The 25483-nt window shown below is 34.5% G+C and overlaps 1 protein-coding gene across 11 annotated transcripts in view; it reads right to left on the reverse strand.

Annotated features, from left to right (window-relative positions):
* NF1 (neurofibromin 1) overlaps positions 1–25483 on the reverse strand; it is a 260084-nt gene that overhangs the window by 166202 nt on the left and 68399 nt on the right. For 7 of the 11 annotated variants that reach the window (XM_059908698.1, XM_059908692.1, XM_059908696.1 and 4 more), the window contains 9 exons: positions 25332–25438; positions 20633–20700; positions 20313–20388; positions 19411–19568; positions 6487–6660; positions 5900–6022; positions 5576–5650; positions 3939–3968; positions 351–482 (listed from right to left, as the gene is read on the reverse strand). In XM_059908698.1, the coding sequence (XP_059764681.1) occupies positions 351–482; positions 3939–3968; positions 5576–5650; positions 5900–6022; positions 6487–6660; positions 19411–19568; positions 20313–20388; positions 20633–20700; positions 25332–25438 (943 nt within the window). The remainder of the gene's footprint in view (positions 1–350; positions 483–3938; positions 3969–5575; positions 5651–5899; positions 6023–6486; positions 6661–19410; positions 19569–20312; positions 20389–20632; positions 20701–25331; positions 25439–25483) is intronic. The other 4 variants (XM_059908697.1, XM_059908694.1, XM_059908695.1 and 1 more) reach the window with 1 other exon arrangement.

Below are 25483 nucleotides of genomic sequence, written 5' to 3' on the forward strand. Positions count from 1 at the left end.
TACTCACCCCCAAAAGATGAGGAGCTAATCAAAATATTTTGATTCATAAGGAAAAATTAAAGGAAAAAGAAACTAAGAAAAGAAAGAAAAAGTGACATTCATTAAGATTTTAACAGCATTTTGTTAGAAAATATCTCTAAGAAAAGTAAGTTAAACTCACTGAAATAGTGGAAAACATACATCATTAACTAGTATTGCAACAATATTGCAGTATTCAACATACCACAATACTTACTGAAAAGAAAGGTCTCATTTGATTTTCTAGAAAAATCAAAACAGCAAGAATGGGATAAAGACACTGAAAACGCAATTGCAAGAAGGTGGAATTCAAAATTCATGATTAATCTTACCGGTGCCATTCGTATCGCTGGGTGCGCTCCACAACCCTGGATTGCTTTATGAAGTGTTTCACCAAACATATTTCGAAGTTCAACTGAGTGACAATATACGGCATCAATCTTAGGCCACCAATCCAATGCAGACTGGAGAAAAACAGAGACCATAAGAAAGGAAAAGTCCAAATTTGCATGAGTTATATGCTCTGGTAATCACTGTAGTTTTATGGTTTATCACTTTGTGAGAAACTTCCTAAGACCATGCAAACACACACTATGATTTCCAAAGTCTTCAAGTAATGTCTTTAATTCAAACACCAAACCATACATCTATTTTAAAATATCATAATGAACATGAAACAAATCGCTCACTACATAAGCGTGAGCATTTGAGACTGTCTTTTCTCACTGATAATCTAGTGAATCTGAAAAACAAAGTTTTTAGAGAGCTAATTCTGTAGGCAATCTTTTTCTTTTTTATAAGTTTAATGTTTTACACATTTCAGAAACTTAAGCATATATAGTATATATTTTCCCAAGGCAAGAATGCTATTATCAGTTTTAAAAGAGATTAGTGGTTCAACACAGTGTTGAAGGAATATGTGATAAACCATTACTTATATGCCTACAGACAAACAACAATGATAATTACAACATGAAATTAGTAAATGAGATAAAGCTATTAGTAAACCTATAATCTTAAGTTGATATGCAATGATGGCACAATACATGAGAAGACTAATGATCACCACAAAGACAAAATGATCATAGCTAAATATTTTTTAAAAGTAATTATTTTATGTAAATATTTTTCTACAGTTTAACCTGTTTATTTAGCTTTGATTCTAGTTTTTAGTGCCTATTTTTTTTAAAATTTATTTATTTATTTAGTTTTGGCTGTGTTGGGTCTTCGTTTCTGTGCGAGGGCTTTCTCTAGTTGCGGCAAGCGGGGGCCAATCTTCATCGCGGTGCGCAGGCCTCTCACTATCGCAGCCTCTCTTGTTGCGGAGCACAGGCTCCAGACGCACAGGCTCAGTAGCTGTGGCTCACGGGCCTAGTTGCTCTGCGGCATGTGGGATCTTCCCAGACCAGGGCTCGAACCCGTGTCCCCTGCATTGGCAGGCAGATTCTCAACCACTGCGCCACCAGGGAAGCCCTTTAGTGCCTATTTTATTTGAAAGTGTATCTTTTACTTTTACTTTTAAATGAATTAATTACTATATTATGAAAAATGACAATTATGAAAATCACTAAAACTATTAAGTTTGTCTATCAGTGAATACAAAAATGACTGGATGAATTTTCACTACATATAGAGAGCATGCAAGGAATAGGATGACTTAAAATACAGGCTTCCAAGTTATAATACTCCTGCTTAAGAAATACCTGAAAGAACAATTTGAAACACTAGATAAGGGGATGTGATAGCTTCACATCTTATTCCCAAGTTCCTTCTAATTTGAAACTAAGCTAATTAAATTCTCAACATTTAATTTTTTTAGCCATAACTCTCAGAATATTTAGAGTAGCATCAGGTTATATTACCTAAATCCCAAATTTTGGATTACAAACTCTATTTACTGGATAGTATACTATAAAACCAATTTATAAAATACAATCAATACTGAACTCCATTTATGAAAAAACTCCTAAGTTATGAGGGAAGAAATACTTTTATTTGGATAGTATGATTGTTTCTATTTTTCTCTCAAACTCTTACTTTATTTACTTCCCAACAAATGATCAAGTTTTATTAGTTTCATTATATAATGAATTCCTTAAATGTTAGTCAATTTGGTCACCTGACTAGCACAGAGCAATCAATACACCTTGATTTGCATATATCTACTAATTTATACAGCTTGTGTTAATCAGCTTAAAGTAACAAAGACTGAATAATCACAAAATGCTTTGAGATAAGGGTCTTCCTCACTCTACTGACCCTATAATATCTTGTCAGAAACTGCTGAACTAAAGACATACGCATCCCATGTAACATCCTATCCAAACTACTATGTCATTTTGATAGCTGTTGGAATTGTATCATGGTACCAGGTATACCCTATTAAATAACTTGATTTTAACTTAAGATTTAGTTATTTTCAAATTTTCTATTTTTCATAATATATAAAATCATTCATTTTAAAGTAAAATTTAAAGATACACTTTCAAATAAAATAGGCACTAAAACCTAGACATCATGTAGTTGGTAAAAATTTTAGTGTTCCAAGCAGTTATTAAATGTGTCCTTTCTGAAACTAGTCAATTAAGGTAGACTTATTCTTTCTTGTCCTTGAAAATTCTAAGTTCATTGCCAAACAAATGGCAATACTTTCATAATATAAGCAAACCATGTGGCAATTCTTCAAGATTATTTCAATAAATTTCACATGCCTTGGAAATAATTTCTTCAACCAAACCCTCTCAATAGAATGAGATCATCTCATTCTCAATATGTGAACTATCCATAAGTAAACTACAGTAAACTACCATAAGGAAAAAACAATACTAAGTACTATACCAGCTATAGCATGTTCCACTGATGGGAGAGATATTTGGTATATATATGTATATATTATTTCTTTAATTGCTCATATATAACAACATATCTAATCTAACCTAAAGGAAGCATATAAAGATTAAGCACATAACACAGATCTTTTAACTACAATTCATCTCTTATGGCATTCCGTAATAAAAAAGGTGATGGTACTACACGTACCATTTTAGAAACTGATGAAAGCTTAAATTATAATCAAATTCAAATAGTGACTGGATTTTCAGATTTCTTAAGAAGAAACAGTGGACTTTTTTAGACCTAAACACAGTACTTATGAACTGAATATGAGTATGTTTCACGAAAGCAAAACAAAACTGCAAACATCATTACTGCTTCTACATACACCCCCAAAACCACATCAGTAAAACATTTATCTAATTTGAGAATGTGGTAATTTTAAAAAATCTGTGAGCTGGCTGAAAAAGCAAGGAAGAAGAAAACTTATGAGGTGTATTGAACCAAGAATCATTTAAAAGGAAATCTTATACTACAAATAAATTTAAGATTAGGAGTCCAAATATCTAAGAAAAATTTTATGTGACTTCAAGACAGAATATTTCCATAATATCTGCATTAAGTGAGAGTCTATAATAGTCAATTCCATAAATTTGCATATTTACTTTATACATAGTCCTTTTCAATCAGAAATTACTTCAGATTCAATATCTCTTAGCCTCAAACCAAAGGAAAGAAAAACCCTAACAAGAAACAATTTATCAAACAATCTATTATAATTAAGTATCATTATCTAAGGTCCAACTATAAAAGATATTTTATAGACTCAAATTTGTTCCTTTTCAAGCTAGTCATTAAAAGGTTACTAACACTTAATATTTTAAAAGTTAGTCAATACAGGTTTTTCTTTATAAAAATAGATTTCGTATTTATGTGGCCTCTGATACAGACACACTCCACCTTCACACATGCAGTACTCATTAGAGTACAGAAGGATGCACAACCACTTCACCATATACATTGAGGCATGCATGAAGTACCACTCCAGGCATGCTTTAAACCCACAAAGGAGCAGCTCAGCCACTTACAGCAGTGCCAAGTCCATGCTTGAAAGTGCTCTATATATTCAATTGTAGACAAAAATATTTCACAATTAAAGTAACTAGCCACAGAGTATCAAAAAAGTATACACTTGGGTTTATTAAATACAAGCTTTAAGCATTTATGTAAACCATCCACTCTAATAAATAGAATGTTTTTAGTATTATAAACCAAAGGAGAAAAAAGTAATAATATTTTATTTCTGAATTACACATAAACATGAAGGGTAAAAATCATTGCTTTTTTAAACTAATGGCCTTGAAAGTAAACCTTAAGGGTACAGTGTCTTAGCTCATTACACTGGCAAAAGCAAAATAAAAATTTTTCTAAGTTTTTAATACAAACATACCTTATCTGCAGTATCAGATTCATTAAACTTTACCTTTTGCAAGAAACTGTAGTTAATGTTACTTCTACCTATAACTGATCCTCAACTGAGAGAGGAATCATTCCCTCAGGAATTTTTAGTTATTCATAGTGTCTGGGGGCAGAGATGGGAGAGGAGGGAAGTGGCACAAATGGTATTTAATGAAATGAGGACCAAGGATGCTAAATGTCCTACAATGCACAAGGCAGTCCTGCATTGTAAAGATTGTCCTGACCAAAAATGTTACTAGCACCCCACTGAGAAAAACCAAATGTGTCACTACATAGCTTTATTAATAGTTATTATTCCTCTGCAGGAATGGATAAAAGAAAATGTGGCAGAATTTGATATAGTTCAATACATCCAAGGCAAATGAAGGTGAGAAGGATATTTTTAACTCACTAGAGACACTCCTTTAAAATGAAATTTGATTATAAAGAGGACAAATATACCTAAGTTATCAATGATTAAAGTCCTTTTTAAGGGAGGAAAACAGGAAAAAGTTGAACAATTTACACTTACGTGTGAATATCTAAAAATGGATAAAAGTGGAGCTATGGTAAATAACACTTGAAAACCTTCAAAATATGATCAGAAGAACAGAATTTTTTAAATCCATGGTCCAAATCTAATACGGTTACTATCTTTCTACTTGATGCACGCACATCAGAGTCGAAGGTTTCACAAGTACCTTTTAATGAGTTTGCTTATTTTGTCTGATATGCTTTTATATCATGTAAACACCTCTAAGTGTTCATGTTTCATTTGTTTAAGGAAGACTAAAAAGTGCAATCAAATATGGTCCCACCATTTTTTTAATATACATAATGGGCTACAACATAAATACTGCTACTTTTAACTTAAACAGTAAGGTGACAAGTCAGAATGTATCAAATGCTGGGAAAGGGCTAAGAGTATTAAAATAATATATGAAGAGCTTTGGGATGAAAATGTTAAATTATATTTTCAGTGGCACTGTTCTCAAGGGCTTCTGATCCAAATATCTTTTAAGTTTAATCTTTCCAAAGGATCCTATTAACTCCACCTTCCTCAATAAGGGCCCTGAGGTCAAGATTAAATATGAAAAATACAATTGTATATCAGTTATTAGATAGAATCATGTGTGAGAAATCTTCCTATATCATACAACTAAATTCAAAATCTTTTGTAAACCAAAAACGTCTTTCTTAAAAAGAAATAAAAAAGGAGTAAAGAAAAAAAAATTTTAAGTAATTTAGCAATACCTTTTGGACTTACATTGGTGATGATTCGATGGAGTGAATTTACCAGCACATAGTGAAATGTAGAAGGGGAATTCTGAGCCAGGCAGATCTAAAGAGGAAAGAAAAAAAGTGATTATTACTTCTATGAGAAAAATATATAGTAATATATATGAGGACAAAAGGAACAACAAAAAGAAAGTTTTTTTAAAAATAGAATAGATCTTTAAGGTCTTGAAATTAACATATAATAACGAGCAATACTGATAAAGCTGTAATCTATTCATTTTTCTACTCTTTTCACATTTAAAAGGATCAACAGCATCAGTAAACACAATTGGATCAAAACCAATGCTCTCACCTTAAAGTGTTGGTTGTTGTGAGGGCTTATACGAAAGCAAGAAACAAGGCAGTCAATCATTAGATCCACATCTGCAGGCTGACTGCCTCTTGAGAATGGTTTACTTGGATTAAAAAGCAGGTTCTATGAAAATCCCAATAGAAAACAAAAGTCTTTAAACAGTCATGCAGTATTTTTTCTACTAGTATTTAATAATAACACATCATCCACACAGATGGCAGTAACATTTAGTTCCCAGACAAAACACAAAGCACTAATATTGTGGTTCATCAGTCTGACAAAATTCTTACTATACCATATATGGTTCCTTTCAGGCCCGAATTTCTACATTATTTTAAACCCAAGTCTGAATATTTATGCTAATTTAAGAAAATGGATTCATTCTGTGTTTTCTTCATATTCTAAGCCACTTTATGTAGCCGGGGGAACAGTAACAAAAGCAGGTCCTAAGAACTTAATAAAAGAAGACTCAGAACTTCTGTGTTGCAATGATCTTTGACAGTGATCTAGTATACTATTTATACTACAAGTTTATTCTTCGTTTAACGTTTTTTAAGTTTGTATAAGAGAAACAATAAGCATGTTACCTTAAGATCAACCACCATGGACTGAACTAGTAAGAAGATGACAGAGTTATCTTCCCAATTGATGTAAGTACTTGCTTTACACAGTTTGACACAGGCGACTGCAGCGCTTTCAGTCAGCTGCCTGCTTCCTCCGTGGCCGGCAAGTGCTTTTCGTAGACTGTCCAGAAACAACTTCTACAAAATTCAAATACAGCAATTAGATAATATGTGAAGTTTCTTAGATTTCAGACTTACTTAATAAAGTAGCAAATTAGCCTCTAAAAATTATACTCTAGAAATATATAATTGATATATTGATATTTGTGGTTTTAAATTTCATAATTTAAGTAGCTGTCATCATTTAAATGTTTGTTGAATCCAAAAAAAGGAACCTGTTCTTCCCTTTCTTTGTTGAATTATTAAAGGAACATGAGAAACCATCCTTCCCGAACAATGTAGTTGACTTCCCAACCCTGAATTTAGCTGATCAAATTCTCTTTTTTATATTATCTTTAATTTCTAAATATTATACTTCCTTGGTTACTGTCTATTCAAATTGTTCCATCTTTATCTAAAACTCCAGGCTATATTCAAGCTTCAGCCTTCTAACTAAGGATATATCTAAGGCTGTTCTATTGTTCTAAATTCCATTCCTCATAGAAAGTTAAGCATTCTTGTGATCTCAAGCCCTCTCTACAGCTCATTAACAAATTTCTCCCTTTGGCCTTACTCCTAACTGAAAATAATACATCTATACTTACACACATTCTCAAATATAACATGCCAAAAGCTAAACTCACGCAACAACAGCAGAATATACATTCTTCTCAAACACACAAGCAACAATTTCCAGGATGGACCATATGTTAGGCCACAAGTCTTAATAAATTTAAAGAGATTAAAATAATATATATAATATTTCTGATCACAATGAAATGAAACTAGAAATTAACAGCAGAGGGAAAACTGGAAAATTCACAAATGTGTAAAAATTAAACAACACCCTTGGTCAAAGAAAAAAATCACAAAGAAAATTAGAAAATATCTTGAGACAAATCAAAGTAAAAATACAACATACTAAAAATTAAAGAAAACAGTGCTAAGTGGAAAACTTATAGCTGGAAACTCTTACATTAAAAAAGAAGAAAGTTCTCAAATCAATATGAAATAGAGAATAGAAAAACAGGGGAAAAATGAACAAAATCAGAAGTTGGTTCTTTGCAAAGGTCAAGAAATTTACAAACCTTTAGCTACATTAAGAAAAAAAGAAGACTCAAATTACTAAAGATCAGAATTGAAAATGCGGACATTACTGTTTTTACAGAAATAAAGATTATTACACTATGAAAAATTATACACCAACAAACAGGATAATCCAGACAAATGGGCAAATTCCTAGAAACACACAATCTACCAATACTGACTCATTAAGAAACAGAAAATCTAAATAGACCTATAACTAGCAAGGAGATGAAATCAGTAATAAAAAACCTCCCTAAAAAGAAAAAGCCCAGGATCAGACGGCTTCACTGGTGAACACTCTATCAAGTATTTAAAGAAGAATTAACACCAGTCCTTCTCAAACACTTCCAGAAAATTAAAGAAGGAACACTTCCTAACTCATCCCATGAGGTTAGCAATACTCTATTATGAAGGCCAGGCAAAAACAATCCAAGAAAACTATGGATGAATTTCCCTTAAGAATATCTAAGAAAGAATCCTCAACATGAATTAGCAAACCAAATCCAGCAGTATAGTAAAAGGATTATATACCATGAACAAGTAGGATTTATTCCTAGAGGACATGAATGGTTCAACAACAAAATCAATCAACGTAATGCATCACACAAATAAAATGAAGGGAAAAAAATCATCACCATTGATGCAGAAAAAGCATTTGGCAAAATTCAACACCCTCCCATGACGGAAACACTGAATAAGCTTCCTCAACATGATAAAAGCTATATATGAACAACCCATAGCTAACATCATACTTAATGGTGAACAACTGAAAGCTATTGGTCTAATATTAGGAACAAGATATGGACGCCTGCTTTTGCCACTTCTATTAAACATACTAGTGGAAGTTCTACGCAGAACAATTAGAAAAAGAAAAGGAAATGAGAAAAGAAAAAGAAGTAAAAGTCATCCAAACTGGAAAGGAAGAAGTTATCTCTGTTCTCAGATGACATGATCTATGAAAATCTTGAAGATAACACACAAACACACAAAAAGCCTGTTAGAGCTAATAAACAAATTCAGCAAAGTTGCAGGATACAAAATCAACACACAAAAGTCTACTGCATTTCTATACACCAGCAATGAACAATTTAAAAAGGAAATTAAGAAAACAATTCCACTTATGAAAGCATCAAAAAGAATAAAATACTTAGGAATTAACCAAAGAGATGAAAGACTTGTACAATGAAAGCTATAAAACAGTGCTGAAAGAAATCAAAGAAGATATAAGCAGAAGCACATCCCATGTTCATGGATTGGAAACTTAACACTGTTAAGATGGCAATACTATCCAAAGCACTCTACAGATTCAATGTAGTCCTTATCAAAACCCCAATAGTGTTTTTTGCAGAAATAGAAAAACCCATCCAAAAATTCATATGGTATTTCAAAGGAAGCCAAAAAGCCAAAACAATCTTGGAAAAGAAGAACAAAGTTGGAAGACTCAAACTTCCTGATTTCAAAACTTACTACAAAGCTACAGTAATCAAAACTCTGTGATACTGGTATAAAGACAGACATATAGACCACTGGAATAGAACAGAAAGTGCAGAAAGATATCCTCGAATATATGATCAAATTCAGTGGAGAAAGCACAGTTTTTTTCGACAAAGAGAGCTGGAAAAACTGGATGTCCACATGCAAAAGAATGAAGTCAGATCCTTCCCTTACTCTATATACAAGAATGAACTCAAAATGGATCAAAGATCTAAACAACTAAAGCTATAAAATCCTATAAGAGAACATACAAGACAATCTTTACAACACCGAATTTGGCAATGATTTCTTGATATGATACCAGAAAAAGCACAAGCAACAAAAAATAAACTGAACTTCATCAAAATTAAAAAACTTTTGTGTATCAAAGGACATTACTGAGAAGGTGAAATGACAATCCACAGAATGAAAGAAAATATTTGCAAATCATATATCTGAAAAAGGATTAATATCCACAATATTTAAAGAACTCCTACAACTCAACAACACCACAAAAACACTGTGAGTGTACTCAACACCACTGAACTGTACACTTAAAAACAGTTAAAAGGGTAAATTTTTTGCTACTTCACCACAACATAAATAAGTAAATAAAAGTTTAAAAGCTAAACTCGTATTTCCTCTGAACCAACTCCCACTTTGGACTTCTCTTTGATCAGTCTCAAACACTATTCTGCATATCTCACCTCTAACCCTAATCTTTAGACTTTTCCTAATTGCCTAAAGAATAAAGTTTAAACCCAAACTGGCTCACAATGTCTTCCAGGTTACTCACATCTGCTCTTCATCTTCACTTCTTTTAACTGCCTGTGTGAACCTTCCACTCTCTAGCTAACTTTTCTGAACATACCTTCAACATTTTTATATCCATTTTCTTGATTACCTTGGCTTGAACAACACTCACTTTCTCTAATCTAAATTCCTTTCTTATTTCAAGTTCAGCTAAGTTCCACACCTCTTCCATAAAACTTTCCTAACTATCCAAGCTTCATCTGAATTCTTACAGCACATACAGCCTGTATTATTATCCTAGTAAACAGGTACTCTTGATAAATAATTTTTTATCCATAAAGGAATAACGGGGACTTCCCTGGTGGCACAGTGGTTAAGAATCCACCTGCCAATGCAGGGGACACGGGTTAGATCCCTGGTCCGGGAATATCTCACATGCCGCGGAGCAACTAAGCCTGTGAGCCACAACTACTGAGCCCACATGTGCCTAGAGCCAGTGCTCCGCAACAAGAGAAGCCACTGCAATGAGAACCCCGCGCGCCGCAATGAAGGGCAGCCCCCACTCACTGCAAGTAGAGAAAGCCTGCACGCAGCAAGAAAGACCCAACACAGCCAAATATATATATTAATTAATTAATTATTTTTTTAAAAGAGAAATAACTGGGAATTCTAGGGAGACAGCAGTCTTAAGCCATCCTTGACTGCCGATCTCTCCTCTAGCTCCTTTATTCCTTGGTTCCCATGTTCACCTCTTGTTCCTGGATACATAGCCATATTTCTCAGCCTCTCTTGCAGTTAAATGTGGCTATATGACTGAGTTCACCTAATGAAATGTGAATGAAACAGATGCATGCTATTTAAGGGCCTGATCCATAAAAATCCTCAGCATGCTTTTTTTCTATGTTATCTTTTTCCCTCAGGCTCACAGAATGGAAACAACTCCCATAGAAGCCACGTATGGAAAATGGCAGTCGCTGCTGGCCAAGGTCCTAAGAAACCACAAAGAGGAGGACTGTCCTGCAGAGCTACTCAGTTCGGCTGCTCAATACTATTTCATTAAGTATAATAAAGTTCTATTTAGTTGAGCTGTTATACTACCTACCCTAATACAGTAAGATAGTAATACAAATAAAAATAATAATAAAATTTAGAAACTGAAAAATAGAACTGCTTTCCATACATAGTCTGCAGTCTAGGATTGGTGTAAATGAAAGCCTGATCCGATCTGTTTAGGGTTATATTTGTTTGTTGTTTGTTGCCTTGCTTGCTTTATAATAAAGCGCTACGTATGATTACCAAAGCCTGGAAGGAGTTCTGCCATACTGCCAAAGTCAATTGGCTACCTGTGGGAGCCCAGCCAGCTAAACCAAGCATTTCTAACAGCATACTATCTCAAGCCACCTACAGGGTACTTCTAAGAGTGGCATTAAAGATTTGCATTAAATTCTGTGTCTTACTAAAATTATACACATTCTACTCGGATGAACATGAAACACTTTTTTAAACAAATATGTACCACAATTAAACTTTTTTAAATCACAAAAAACTAACAATTTGGAAACCATAAAACATTCCTCTAAGTCGAATATGGCATCATCAAGTAAGAGAAATTAGAAATTGGAAATCACTAAAATTGAGGAAACTTCATCTGAAAACCAAGACTGCTGCTAAAAAGTAAAATCCAAAGCCTTACAGATACTTCTACAATTATTTTAAAAATTGCAAATAGATGAACTAAACCATTACCTCAAAACATAAACGTTAGAAAATATAAAGTCAAAATGTCAGGTTTTGGGCTTCTCTGGTGGCGCAGTGGTTAAGAATCTGCCTGCCAATGCAGGGAACATGGGTTTGAGCCCTGGTCCAGGAAGATCCCACATGCCGCGGAGCAACTAAGCCCGTGTGCCACAACTACTGAAGCCTGCGCTCCTAGAGCCCATGCTCCGCAACAAGAGAAGCCACTGCAATGAGAAGCCCGCGCATCACAACAAAGAGTAGCCCTCGCTCACCACAACCAGAGAAGGCCCACGCACAGCAACGAAGACCCGATGCAGCCAAAAAAAAAAAAAAAAAAAAAAAAAGCCAGGTTTTAAAGACCAATAGAATAGATAAACCCTAGTAAACATGAATGAGGAAACATGAGACATATTAGAAAAGAAGAAAGAGTTATAAACATGGATATTGAGGAAAATAATTAGAAGAGAATATATAAATATTATAAATAAACATTCTGTCTATATTATAAATAAAATATGTAGATATAGATATACATAACTCTTTGTTGATGAAACTGAAAAATATATTTCCTAGCAAAGAATAAACTGTCAAAAGTAACCTTAAAAGAGACAAAACTTCCTCAAAAAATTAAAAATAGAATTTACATACAATCCAACCATACCACTTCTGTGTATATATACAAAAGAATTGAAAGCAGGGTCTCAAAGAGATATCTGTATACCCATGTTCACAGCAGTATTATTTGTAATAGCTAAAAGGTGGAAGCAACCCAAAAGTCCAGGGACAAATGAAATTGGATAAACAAAATATAGTATATATATTCAATGGACTATTACTCAGCCTTAAAGAAAGGAAATTCTGATACATGTTACAAGGTGGATGAACATTGAGGACATTATGCTAAGTGAAATAAGCCAGCCACAAAAAGACAAACACTCTACATTTCCACTTATATGAGGTATCTAGAGTAGTCAAATTCATTGAGACAGAAAGTAGAATGGTGGCTGTTAGGGGGTAGCGGGAGGGGAAAATGGGGAGTTATTGTTTCATAACAAAATGAACAATGGTTCTTAAACTTTAGTGTGCACCACAATCACTTAGAGGGTTTGCTAAAACAGGTTGCTAGCTGTGTCCCACCCCGAGAGCTTCTGTTTCAGCAGACCTAGAGTGGGGATCTAACAATTTGCATTTCTAACAAGTTTCCAGGTGATGCTGCTGCTGCTGCTCTTAAGACCACACTCTGAGAAGCACTGAACTAGATCTTGATCTCAATCTCTCTGTCTCATAAAAATTTTAAAAAGTAGACTAGAAGGATGTATACCAACCCCTGACAGTGGCTATTCCCAGGGAAAAACGAAAGAATATGGAATTAGTGGAATCAAAGGGGACTTGAGCTTTATCTGGAATTAAAGGAGAATTTATGCAACTATTATTTGTTCAATTTTCAAAATCATATGTAAATAGAAAAAAGATAAGCAATATATCATAATGTTAATATGAGTATGGGTCATTGTTATATTCGTTGTATACTTCAAATATTTCTGCTAAAAAAGGTAATATAGTCAAAAGAAATAATGGTCTGGAAAAAATATTTACAACTTACTAAAAATAATGGATTACTGCTCCTAATAAACAAAAAGTCCCATTAAGCTCTACCCACCACCAGTCCCTCCCAACAGGAAACTTACACAAGCCTCTTAGATAGCCTCATCCACCAGAGGGCAGACAGCAGAAGCAAGAAGAACTACAGTCCTGCAGCCTGTGGCACAAAAACCACATTCACAGAAAGACAGACAAGATGAAAAGGCAGAGGGCTACGTACCACATGAAGGAACAAGATAAAACCCCAGAAAACAACTAAATGAAGTGGAGATAGGCAAACTTCCAGAAAAAGAATTCAAAATTATCATAGTGAAGATGATCCAGGACCTCGGAAAAACAATGGAGGCACAGATCGAGAAGATGCAAGAAATGTTTAACAAAGACCTAGAAGAATTAAAGAACAAACAAACAGAGATGAACAATACAATAACTGAAATAAAAAATACACTAGAAGGGATCAATAGCAGAATAACTGAGGCAGAAGAACGGATAAGTGATCTGGAAGACAGAATGGTGGAATTCACTGCTGCGGAACAGAATAAAGAAAAAAGAATGAAAAGAAATGAAGATAGCCTAAGAGACCTCTGGGACAACATTAAACGCAACAACATTCGCATTATAGGGGTCCCAGAAGGAGAAGAGAGAGAGAAAGGACCCGAGAAAATATTTGAAGAGATTATAGTCAAAAACTTCCCTAAAATGGGAAAGGAAATAGCCACCCAAGTCCAGGAAGCACAGCGGGTCCCATACAGGATAAACCCAAGGAGAAACACACAGAGACACATAGTAATCAAATTGGCAAAAATTAAAGACAAAGAAAAAATTATTGAAAGCAGCAAGGGAAAAACGACAAATAACATACAAGGGAACTCCCATAAGGTTAACAGCTGATTTCTCAGCAGAAACTCTACAAGCCAGAAGGGAGTGGCATGACATATTTAAAGTGATGAAAGGGAAGAACCTACAACCAAGATTACTCTACCCGGCAAGGATCTCATTCAGATTTGATGGAGAAATCAAAAGCTTGACAGACAAGCAAAAGCTAAGAGAATTCAGCACCACCAAACCAGCTCTACAACAAATGCTAAAGGAGCTTCTCTAAATGGGAAACACAAGAGAAGAAAAGGACCTACAAAAACAAACCCAAAACAATTAAGAAAATGGTCATAGGAACATACGTATCGATAATTACCTTAAACATGAATGGATTAAATGCTCCAACCAAAAGACACAGGCTTGCTCAATGGATACAAAAACAAGATCCATACATATGCTGTCTATAAGACACCCACTTCAGACCTAGGGACACATACAGACTGAAAATGAGGGGATGGAAAAAGATATTCCATGCAAATGGAAATCAAAAGAAAGCTGGAGTAGCAATACTCATATCAGATAAAATAGACTTTAAAATAAAGAATGTTACAAGAGACAAGGAAGGACACTACATAATGATCAAGGGATCAATCCAAGAAGAAGATATAACAATTATAAATATATATGCACCCAACATAGGAGCACCTCAATACATAAGGCAACTGCTAACAGCTATAAAAGAGGAAATTGACAGTAACACAATAATAGTGGAGGACTTTAACACCTCACTTACACCAATGGACAGATCATCCAAACAGAAAATTAATAAGGAAACACAAGCTTAAATGACACAATAGACCAGATAGATTTAACTGATATTTACAGGACATTCCATCCAAAAACAGCAGATTACACTTTCTTCTCAAGTGCGCATGGAACATTCTCCAGGGTAGATCACATCTTGGGTCACAAATCAAGCCCCAGTAAATTTAAGAAAACTGAAATCATATCAAGCATCTTTTCTGACTACAACGCTATGAGATTAGAAATGAATTACAGGGAAAAAAACGTAAAAAACACAAACACATGGAGGCTAAACAATATGTTACTAAATAACCAAGAGATCACTGAAGAAATCAAAGAGGAAATCAAAAAATACCTAGAGAAAAATGACAATGAATACACGACGATCCAAAACCTATGGGATGCAGCAAAAGCAGTTCTAAGAGGGAAGTTTATAGCTATACAAGCCTACCTCAAGAAACAAGAAAAATCTCAAATAAACAATCTAATCTTACACCTAAAGGAACTAGAGAAAGAAGAACAAAACAAAACCCAAAGTTAGCAGAAGGAAAGAAATCATAAAGAACAGAGCAGAAATAAATGAAATAGAAACAAAGAAAACAATAGCAAAGATCAATAAAACTAAAAGCTGGTTCTTTGAGAAGATTAACTAAATTGATAAACTATTAGCTGGACTCATCAAGAAAAAGAGGGAGAGGACTCAAATCAATAAAATTAGAAATGAAAAAGGAGAAGTTACAACAGACACCACAGAAATACAAAGCATCCTAAGAGACTACTACAAGCAACTCTATGCCAATAAAATAGACAACCTGGAAGAAATGGACAAATTCTTAGAAAGGTATAACCTTCCAAGACTGAACCAGGAAGAAACAGAAAATATGAACAGACCAGTCACAAGTAATGAAATTGAAACTGTGATTAAAAATCTTCCAACAAACAAAAGTCCAGGACCAGATGGCTTCACAGGTGAATTCTATCAAACATTTAGAGAAGAGCTAACACCCATCCTTCTCAAACTCTTCCAAAAAATTGCAGAGGAAGGAACACTGCCAAACTCATTCTATGAGGCCACCATCACCCTGATATCAAAACCAGACAAAGATACCACAAAAAAAGAAAATTACAGACCAATATCACTGATGAATATAGATGCAAAAATCCGCAACAAAATACTAGAAAACAGAATCCAACAACACATTAAAAGGATCATACACCATGATCAAGTGGGATTTATCCCAGGGATGCAAAGATTCTTCAATATACGCAAGAAGAAAAAGGAGAAAAACCATATGATCATCTCAATAGATGCAGAGAAAGCTTTCGACAAAATTCAACACCATTTATGACAAAAACCCTCCAGAAAGTAGGCATATAGGGAACTTACCTCAACATAATAAAGGCCATATATGACAAACCCACAGCCAACATCGTCCTCAATGGTGAAAAACTGAAACCATTTCCACTAAGATCAGGAACAAGACAAGGTTGCCCACTCTCACCACTGTTATTCAACATAGTTTTGGAAGTTTTACCCACAGCAATCAGAGAAGAAAAAGAAATTAAAAAAGGAATCCAAATTGGAAAAGAAGAAGTAAAGCTGTCACTGTTTGCAGATGACATGATACTATACATAGAGAATCCTAAAGATGCTACCAGAAAAGTACTGGAGCTAATCAATGAATTTGGTAAAGTAGCAGGATACAAAATTAATGCACAGAAATCTCTTGCACTCCTATACACTAATGATGAAAAATCTGAAAGTGAAATTAAGAAAACACTCCCATTTGCCACTGCAACCAAAAGAATAAAATATCTAGGAATATACCTACCTAAGGAGACAAAGACCTGTATGCAGAAAATTATAAGACACTGATGAAAGAAATTAAAGATGATACAAACAGATGGAGAGATATACCATGTTCTTGGATTGGAAGAATCAACACTGTGAAAATGACTATACTACCCAAAGCAATCTATAGATTCAATGCAATCCCTATCAAACTACCACTGGCATTTTTCACAGAACTAGAACAAAAAATTTCACAATTTGTACGGAAACGCAAAAAACCCCAAATAGCCAAAGCAATCTTGAGAAAAAAAATGGAGCTGGAGGAATCAGGCTCCCTGACTTCAGACTATACTACAAAGCTACAGTAATCAACACAGTATGGTACTGGCACAAAAACAGAAATACAGATCAATGGAACAGGATAGAAAGCTCAGAGATAAACCCACGCACATATGGTCACCTTATCTTTGATAAAGGAGGCAAGAATATACAGTGGAGAAAAGACAGCCTCTTCAATAAGTGGCGCTGGGAAAACTGGACATCTACATGTAAAAGAATGAAATTAGAACACTCCCTAACACCATACACAAAAATAAACTCAAAATGGATTAAAGACCTAAATGTAAGGCCAGACACTATCAAACTCTTAGAGGAAAACACAGGCAGAACACTCTATGACATAAATCACAGCAAGATCCTTTTTGATCCACCTCTTAGAGAAATGGAAATAAAAACAAAAATAAACAAATGGGACCTAATGAAACTTAAAAGCTTTTGCACAGCAAAGGAAACCATAAACAAGACGAAAAGACAACCCTCAGAATGGGAGAAAATATTTGCAAATGAAGCAACTGACAAAGGATTAATCTTCAAAATTTACAAGCAGCTCATGCAGTTCAGTATCAAAAAAACAAACAACCCAATCCAAAAATGGGCAGAAGACCTAAATAGACATTTCTCCAAAGAACATACACAGATTGCTAACAAACACATGAAAGAATGCTCCACATCATTAATCATGAGAGAAATGCAAATCAAAACTACAATGAGATATCACCTCACACCGGTCAGAAAGGCCATCATCAAAAAATCTAGAAACAATAAATGCTGGAGAGGGTGTGGAGAAAAGGGAACCCTCTTGCACTGTTGGTGGGACTGTAAATTGATACAGCCACTATGGAGAACAGTATGGAGGTTCCTTAAAAAACTAAAAATAGAACTACCATACGACCCAGCAATCCCACTACTGGGCATATACCCTGAGAAAACCATAATTCAAAAAGAGTCATGTACCACAATGTTCATTGCAGCTCTATTTACAATAGCCAGGACATGGAAGCAACCTAAGTGTCCATCAAGAGATGAATGGATAAAGAAGATGTGGCACATATATACAATGGAATATTACTCAGCCATATAAAAAGCAAAATTGAGTTATTTGTAGTGAGGTGGATGGACCTAGAGTCTGACAGACAGAGTCAACTAAGTCAGAAAGAGAAAAACAAATACCGTATGCTAACACATATATATGGAGTCTAAAAAGCAAAAAAAAATGGTCATGAAGAACCTAGGGGCAAGACGGGAATAAAGACACAGACCTACTAGAGAATGGACTTGAGGATATGGGGGGGGGAAGGGTAAGCTGGCACAAAGTGAGAGAGTGGCATGGACATATATACACTACGAAATGTAAGATAGATAGCTAGTGGGAAGCAGCCGCATAGCACAGGGAGATCAGCTCGGTGCTTTGTGACCACCTAGAGGGGTGGGATAGGGAGGGGGGGAGGGAGGGAGACACAAGAGGGAAGAGATGTGGGGATACATGTATATGTATAACTGATTCACTTTGTTATAAAGCAGAAACTAACACACCACTGTAAAGCAATTATATTCCAATAAAGATGTTAACAAACAAACAAACAAAAACTATGCTTAGGGACTCCCCTGGTGGCGCAGTGGCTAAGAATCTGCCTGACAATGCAGGGAACACAGGTTCGAGCCCTGGTCCGGGAAGATCCCACATGCCGTGGAGCAACTAAGCCCGTGCACCACAACTATTGAGCCTGTGCTCTAGAGCCCGCGAGCCACAACTACTGAGCCTGCATGCTGCAACTACTGAAGCCCTTGCACCTAGAGCCCATATTCCACAACAAGAGAAGCCATCGCAATGAGAAGCCCACACACCGCAACGAAGAGTAGCTCCCACTCACCGCAACTAGAGAAAGCCCGCGTGCAGGAACGAAGACCCAACGCAGCCAAATAAATAAATTAAATAAATAAATAAATTTATAAAAAAACTATGTTTAATACTGTCCTTTCTGGTAAAAGAATGCAACTACAGGATTATTTTAAATCTTTAATCAATGAGTGTTATCACTGATATCATATTTTTCCTCCAACTAAATCTATGTCCAAGTATGTCTCTGCTAAGGACAGGAAACAAAAAAACCTACAATGATGCAACTAGAAATGGTCACCTGAAATATCATGCTTACAGAATGCTAAGCTTAAAGTAATATACACCTTGAGTAAAATAAATTGCTTCATGGGAATTCCCTGGCGGTCCAGTGGTTAGGACTTGGTGCTTTCACTGCCGGGCCTGGATTCGATCCCTGGTCGGGGAACTAAGATCCTGCAAGCCGCACTGTGTGGCCAAATTAAAAAAAAACAAGAAACAAAAACTGCTTCACATCTGGACATGATGGAAACAACTTTGCCCTCCTCACCTTATTCATGTTGTTTTCATCAACCACATCCTTGGATATATCCTGGATTATTTCTGGACACAAGATAAGGAGAATGATTTGTAATGGCCAAACTGCTGCTTTACGTTTGGTGCTTTCAGCAAAACCATCCACTAGGTCAAACAGTTTTTCTGCACACTCTATGTGAAAAATATAAATATTAAATGATATAATTAGATGAGAAGAAAATCTCTGGCATTAAATTAAAAGCTGGTGCTATCCAAAAACCCAAAGGCCACATTTTTAAAAGATAAACTTGGAAGTTCACGTAACTCAGCAAATTCTTTCAATTCAAGCAATGTTATATGGTCTATGTATTAGAAGAGGTTATATTGTCTATGTATTATAACAGCTATCTTGATCCATCTAGAAAAGTCCAAATTTTAGAATGGCCAGACTTGTATTTAGTCTCAATTTGCAGGGCAAAGTGTGATGTATCCAAGAAACGAAGACTGAATAGCTTCTCAAAGGGAATTACCAAAGCTCTCCAGGAGTCTATTCTCCTTCTTGCAGTTGTGTCTTGAGAATTCCAAGTGGGGATATTCCTACTTTACACACATCTCTCTAAATACAAACTAAAGCCTCAGAGCACACACAGAAAAAAGGTGCTTCTCTAAAACAAAGAGCCATCAGTATCCAATCTACAACTCTAATTAAAGATCAGAGCTTCATTTCAAACTTCCTTATCCATTTGCTCAAAGGAAAAAGGTTGAGGCTAATTTAGAAATATAAGAAAAAAGTAATATTTCCTATTTGACATAAGTTGAAAAGATTAAAAGTACCATAATAACAAAAATAACTTGGAAAATGATAGGTTTTTACCTCATAAGAGTTTAAAAGACAAAAACAAACAAACAAACAAACAAAACCAATCTTATCCTTACCAGCCATATCAGTCTGTGGAATCTGGTATAACTTTGTAAATTCATCTGGATAATTTTCTACCCAGTTCCAAAATGCCTACAAATAACAAAACATATGTTTTTATGTCATATTTTCTTAATATAGTAAATAAAATAACATATGCCTCCAATTATATCACAAAATTCTAATTTCCTTCAGAAGAATATTGCAATGCATTCTTCCTAAAAATTAATGTGAAATTATCACTCAAGTCATAACTCCTTGATTCAAAATTCTGAAGACAGCAACACTTACAACCAAAAATTAACAAAACTTTAATATCAAAGAGGTTATTACTTACTTTTTCCAGGCTATTTATAACTGCTAACTGTGCAACTTTCTTTAGGGCTTTAAATTTAAATGCTGTTTCTGGAGAAAAAAAAAAAAGTTTTACAATTAACTCTAGTTTAATTAGTTAACACAAATACAATTCAGAGCTACTGGTAAAAATAACTTTCCTTTTATATATAAACTTTTGTTCCAGTATTATTTATAAGCAATGTAAAGGTAAAGGTAATTAGTGTAAGCCAAAACCTCACTGGTTATGTCCACTAAAGACCAAACTGAACCTTGAACTTCAAAGGTTGTTGTGAATTTTTTCCTTTGTTTTGTTTCTAATAATAACTACATTTTTAAAAAATGGATAAAATACACGGTCATTGTAGAAAATTCAAAAAATACACAGCAATCTAAGGGAAATTTAAAACATTATCTATGATTCTACCATTCAGAGACAATCATAGTTAACAGTTGGGTGAATTTTCTCCCTTCCCTTTTCCTATGCATGTATAAGGCAAATACATTTACCATAACTGAACAAAACCTGTTCATATCAAACCTGTTCTTTACATTTCACATCATACCCCCAACTTTTTCCATATCACTAAAAATTCCTCATACATATATTTGATGGTTCTATATACAATAATAACTATTACTTGAACAATTACAACATGCCAGGTATTTTCAATCCAATATATTTAATTCTTTCAAAATCTTAATGCTTTCAGGTATTACAGATGAGCCAACTGTGTTTCTGAGGTTACAGATCTAATAAATGATTGAATTGGGCTTCAAAGCCATAGTCTTTTCAGTACGCTTTGATGTCTTTCAGAATATTTAAGTCACTGTATTAAGTCACTGGTTATTTAAATATTTTCCAATTGTTGGATATTTAAGATATTTCCAATACTGCACTATTATAAGTAACATTAATACTTTTATATCCAACTCTTTTCCACATTCTGATTATTTCTTTAAGGCACATAAATACCTAGAAAAAGAACTGTCCAAAGAGATGAATATTTTTTTTTAATTAATTAATTTATTTATTTTTGGCTGTGTTGGGTCTTCATTTCTGTGCGAGGGCTTTCTCCAGTTGCGGCGAGCGGGGGCCACTCTTCATAGCAGTGCACAGGCCTCTCACTGTCGCGGCCTCTCCCATTGCGGAGCACAGGCTCCAGACGCGCAGGCTCAGTAGTTGTGGCTCACGGGCTTAGTTGCTCCGCGGCATGTGGGATCCTCCCAGACCAGGGCTCGAACCCGTGTACCCTGCATTGGCAGGCGGACTCTCAACCACTGCGCCACCAGGGAAGCCCGAGATGAATATTTTTAAGGCTCTTGATAAATATTGCCAACCTGATTTTCAGAAGGGTTGGGCCAAAGGCCACTCCCACCAAGCAGCATATGAAAGTGCCCTTATCACATCCTTGCCATCATTAAATGTGTTCATTTCTTTTATTCTGCTAATTTGATTGTTCAAAGAAGTAGAATGCATTTTTAAAATAAGACTAAACATTTCTCCATATAAATATATTAGATATTTTAATTTCCTCTTCTATAAATGTACTGTCCACATTTATAAAAAGATTTATATCTGGAAAAGATGACCCTTCTATAAACTATATTACTGATAACAGTCTCTTGGCAGAGAACTCCCCATATGGACTTTTAATGAAGGGATGCAGGTACTTACTACAATTACATAAATATCTTTATAAGACAGAGATGAGTCTACAAGTTATAAAAGTGTCTAAATAATCCTTTAAAAGTCACTTTTTTTCCTGGACTTGGAAATGAGCAACTTGCTCTCCAAGTCAGTTTTAAAACATACCCTTCCAACCTTCTTTGCTCTTGCTCTCCTTTGACTTCCAAACAATAGCATTACACTTCACAGTGCTCTTGAGTCTTTTTGCCTTCCTATATTCATCAACTTTACCTTTATGACACTTTAAATGTGTTAAACACAGTAGTCTATTCTCAATTCCAATGTATAAATATTTTAATACTCCAGTTCTACAAGTTTCTGACTGGGTACCCTACCAATACCTCAAACTCAATAGATCTAAAACTGAATTTATCATTTTCCTGGCCACCTTCTTCTCTGCTTTAACCAGGTTGCTCTGTAACACTTGGTGATACTTCCCTTTAACATCACATTCCTAAATTAATCACCAAAAGCTATGCAATGTATTCTACTTCCTAAATACCATATCAAATTGGTCCCCACCCTACCCCATTCCATCCAGACCTCCACTATCCTTATTTCTACCTTACGTTACGATATAACCAAGTCCCAGAAGTTCATGTAACTTTCTAGCAAATCATCTTGCAAATTTCAAGCAAAGTGGCATATCTAAAATAAAATACTGATCAAGGTAATTCCCACCCAAAAGCCTCTGCATCACTTCCCATGGCCACTAAAATAAAGCCTAATAACCCATAAGGCAAAACAGTATAGCAGTTAGGTACTTTGGTTCTAGAGACAGACAGATGTGACCCTGCCACTCAATAGCTGTATGATCTTGTAAATGTTACTTAAGCCTCAGTTTCCTCATCAATACAGGGGATGATAATAATAATATCTGTTTCACAGGGTTACTGTGAGTATTGATGAAAAAAGCATGTGAACTGCATAGCGTGACATGTGGCACATACTGAAAATGCAACAAATGTTACTATGTTTTTATTAATATAATCTGACCTACTCTTGTACCTCTCTATATCTTGCTCTTTTCCTCTTAACATCTCCCACCCCCAAACCCATAGATACTTATTCTCTCACTTTATGCTCACTCTATTTAGCTTTGACACACTGCTTTGCAAATAATCTGATAATATATTGTCTGATAAACCAGGCCATGAGCGCCAAAGGGAGAGATTCAATACTTTGTTAATCTTTGTAAGCCCAGCACTTAGCATGGTTCCTTACATACAGTTTCCCAACAAAAGCTGCTGAATCGAATTTAAAACACATTACTACTTCTACTATTCCATATTACAGGAAGTTTCCATTCCTTTCACCATTATCATGTAGAACCATCTTTTGCTGGTCTATTTCATATTAGCTTAATACTTAACATTTATCAGCATAAACTCTAAATTTATGATCATAAGGAAGCTGCATTCAATGGGGATAACTTACCACAATAAAAAGAAAGTAATTTATCCACACACTTAGTTTCTCTCATTTGTGCATGGAGAACCATCTCAATTAATTATTATGGATTAAACATTTCTACGAAAACTGATCTTTTAAACAAACATCTATCCACAGGCACCCTGGACTAGATTTCCCAAATGTCACTGAACAGTTATGAAAAAAAAATCACAAAACCCCACTTAATTTCTTAAATTTTATACAAAGATTAAATCTCTAAATATTACCATTCACTTCCTTAACTTTTCAATGTTTAATGATAAATATTAAAATCTTGAAATTTCAACTGAATTGAGTGGTGGTTTATAATAATCTAAAATAATTGCTGCCCACTTGTCCGTATCTTGACATAATAGCTAAAATGATCCATTTTTCCTTTATTAAAGTTACTGAAAAGTGATTTAATTGTTGCTTGGTTTTATAATGGTAACGATCTAAAATCACAAATTCTGAACAAGGTAATATAGCTGGAACACAGCCTTATAGGATTCATCTATATAGATACAGCCTTTTTACATCTCTGGTGAATAGTTGTTGAGTTTAAAGCAAATGTTAAGAAAACTAAACATGGTATTTTGAAAATTACATACTGTAGAACTGTTGAGGTTTTCAAAGTTAGTATAACTAAATCTCCTTTTAGGTCAGACATTAAAAAACATTAGTGACAATTCCTATATCAATATACAAAGTAAAATAAAAATGAGTGTGAATCATATACTATAAGGTTCCACATTTAAATTAGCCAGGATCCAATATTACATAAAATTAAAACACAATTTTTGTGAAATGAATTTAGGTATTTATACTCAGTTTATTAATAATACTCAATGATATTTGATTTATATTAACACATTCCTGCTTACCACAAAAATTCTCTCAATTCCTTCTGATAGTTTATTTCAATCAGCATAATCATAGAAAGCACTTTCCAAAGCTTTAAAAACACACATTTTAGGCATTATAATATTCCCATGTGTGACTACTATTGACATGTTCTACAAGGAAGCAAAACTAACTTTTACTGAAAGAGTAAAAGACTTTGTAATGCTATAAAGTCAGTCAGTAAGTCAATAACAGAATTGAAAACAGAATGTCAGAAATGAGATTCCTGACTCAATTTCTCCTCTCATCGTAAAAGCACAATCTTCTGGTTCCACCTGCAAGGAAACTTCTATAGCCTGCTAAGCTATCTGCTTTTAGCACTACCAATAGCTAAACAAATAACTTCTATAACCTACTAGCTACCCTCAAGAGGTGAAATTCTAGAAAAATTAAATAACAGCATCCTCACATTCTCTTTATTAAAAGCAAAAATTGTAGTTGAACAAAACTTTCCATTGCCAAGACTTAAGATACTCATTTTCGCTAATGTATTGTTTTCAAAGGTTCAAAAATTACTGAACCATAAAGTATTACTGTCCATTTCTCAAGGACATTTATTTGCACTATGAAATCCACTTTGATGTTCTAGTTCAACACAATTAGTATAATTAGTACATTCAACATACTGGTTTTTCACCCACAGTGATTAATTTCAGATATATCATACATTTAAACTTACCTTTCAGGAGTCGTTTTAATTTTGCACAATCCACATTGATATACTGTAACAATTCTATATCATGAACATCAACATTGTCTTCTGAACAAACAGTCAATTCCTGTAACCTGAAAAGTAAAAACCAAAAATAATTTATCAACTGAAGTCTTAGG

The sequence above is a fragment of the Balaenoptera ricei genome, chromosome 20, assembly GCF_028023285.1.
Source record: "Balaenoptera ricei isolate mBalRic1 chromosome 20, mBalRic1.hap2, whole genome shotgun sequence".
In the NCBI taxonomy this organism is placed as follows: domain Eukaryota; kingdom Metazoa; phylum Chordata; class Mammalia; order Artiodactyla; family Balaenopteridae; genus Balaenoptera; species Balaenoptera ricei.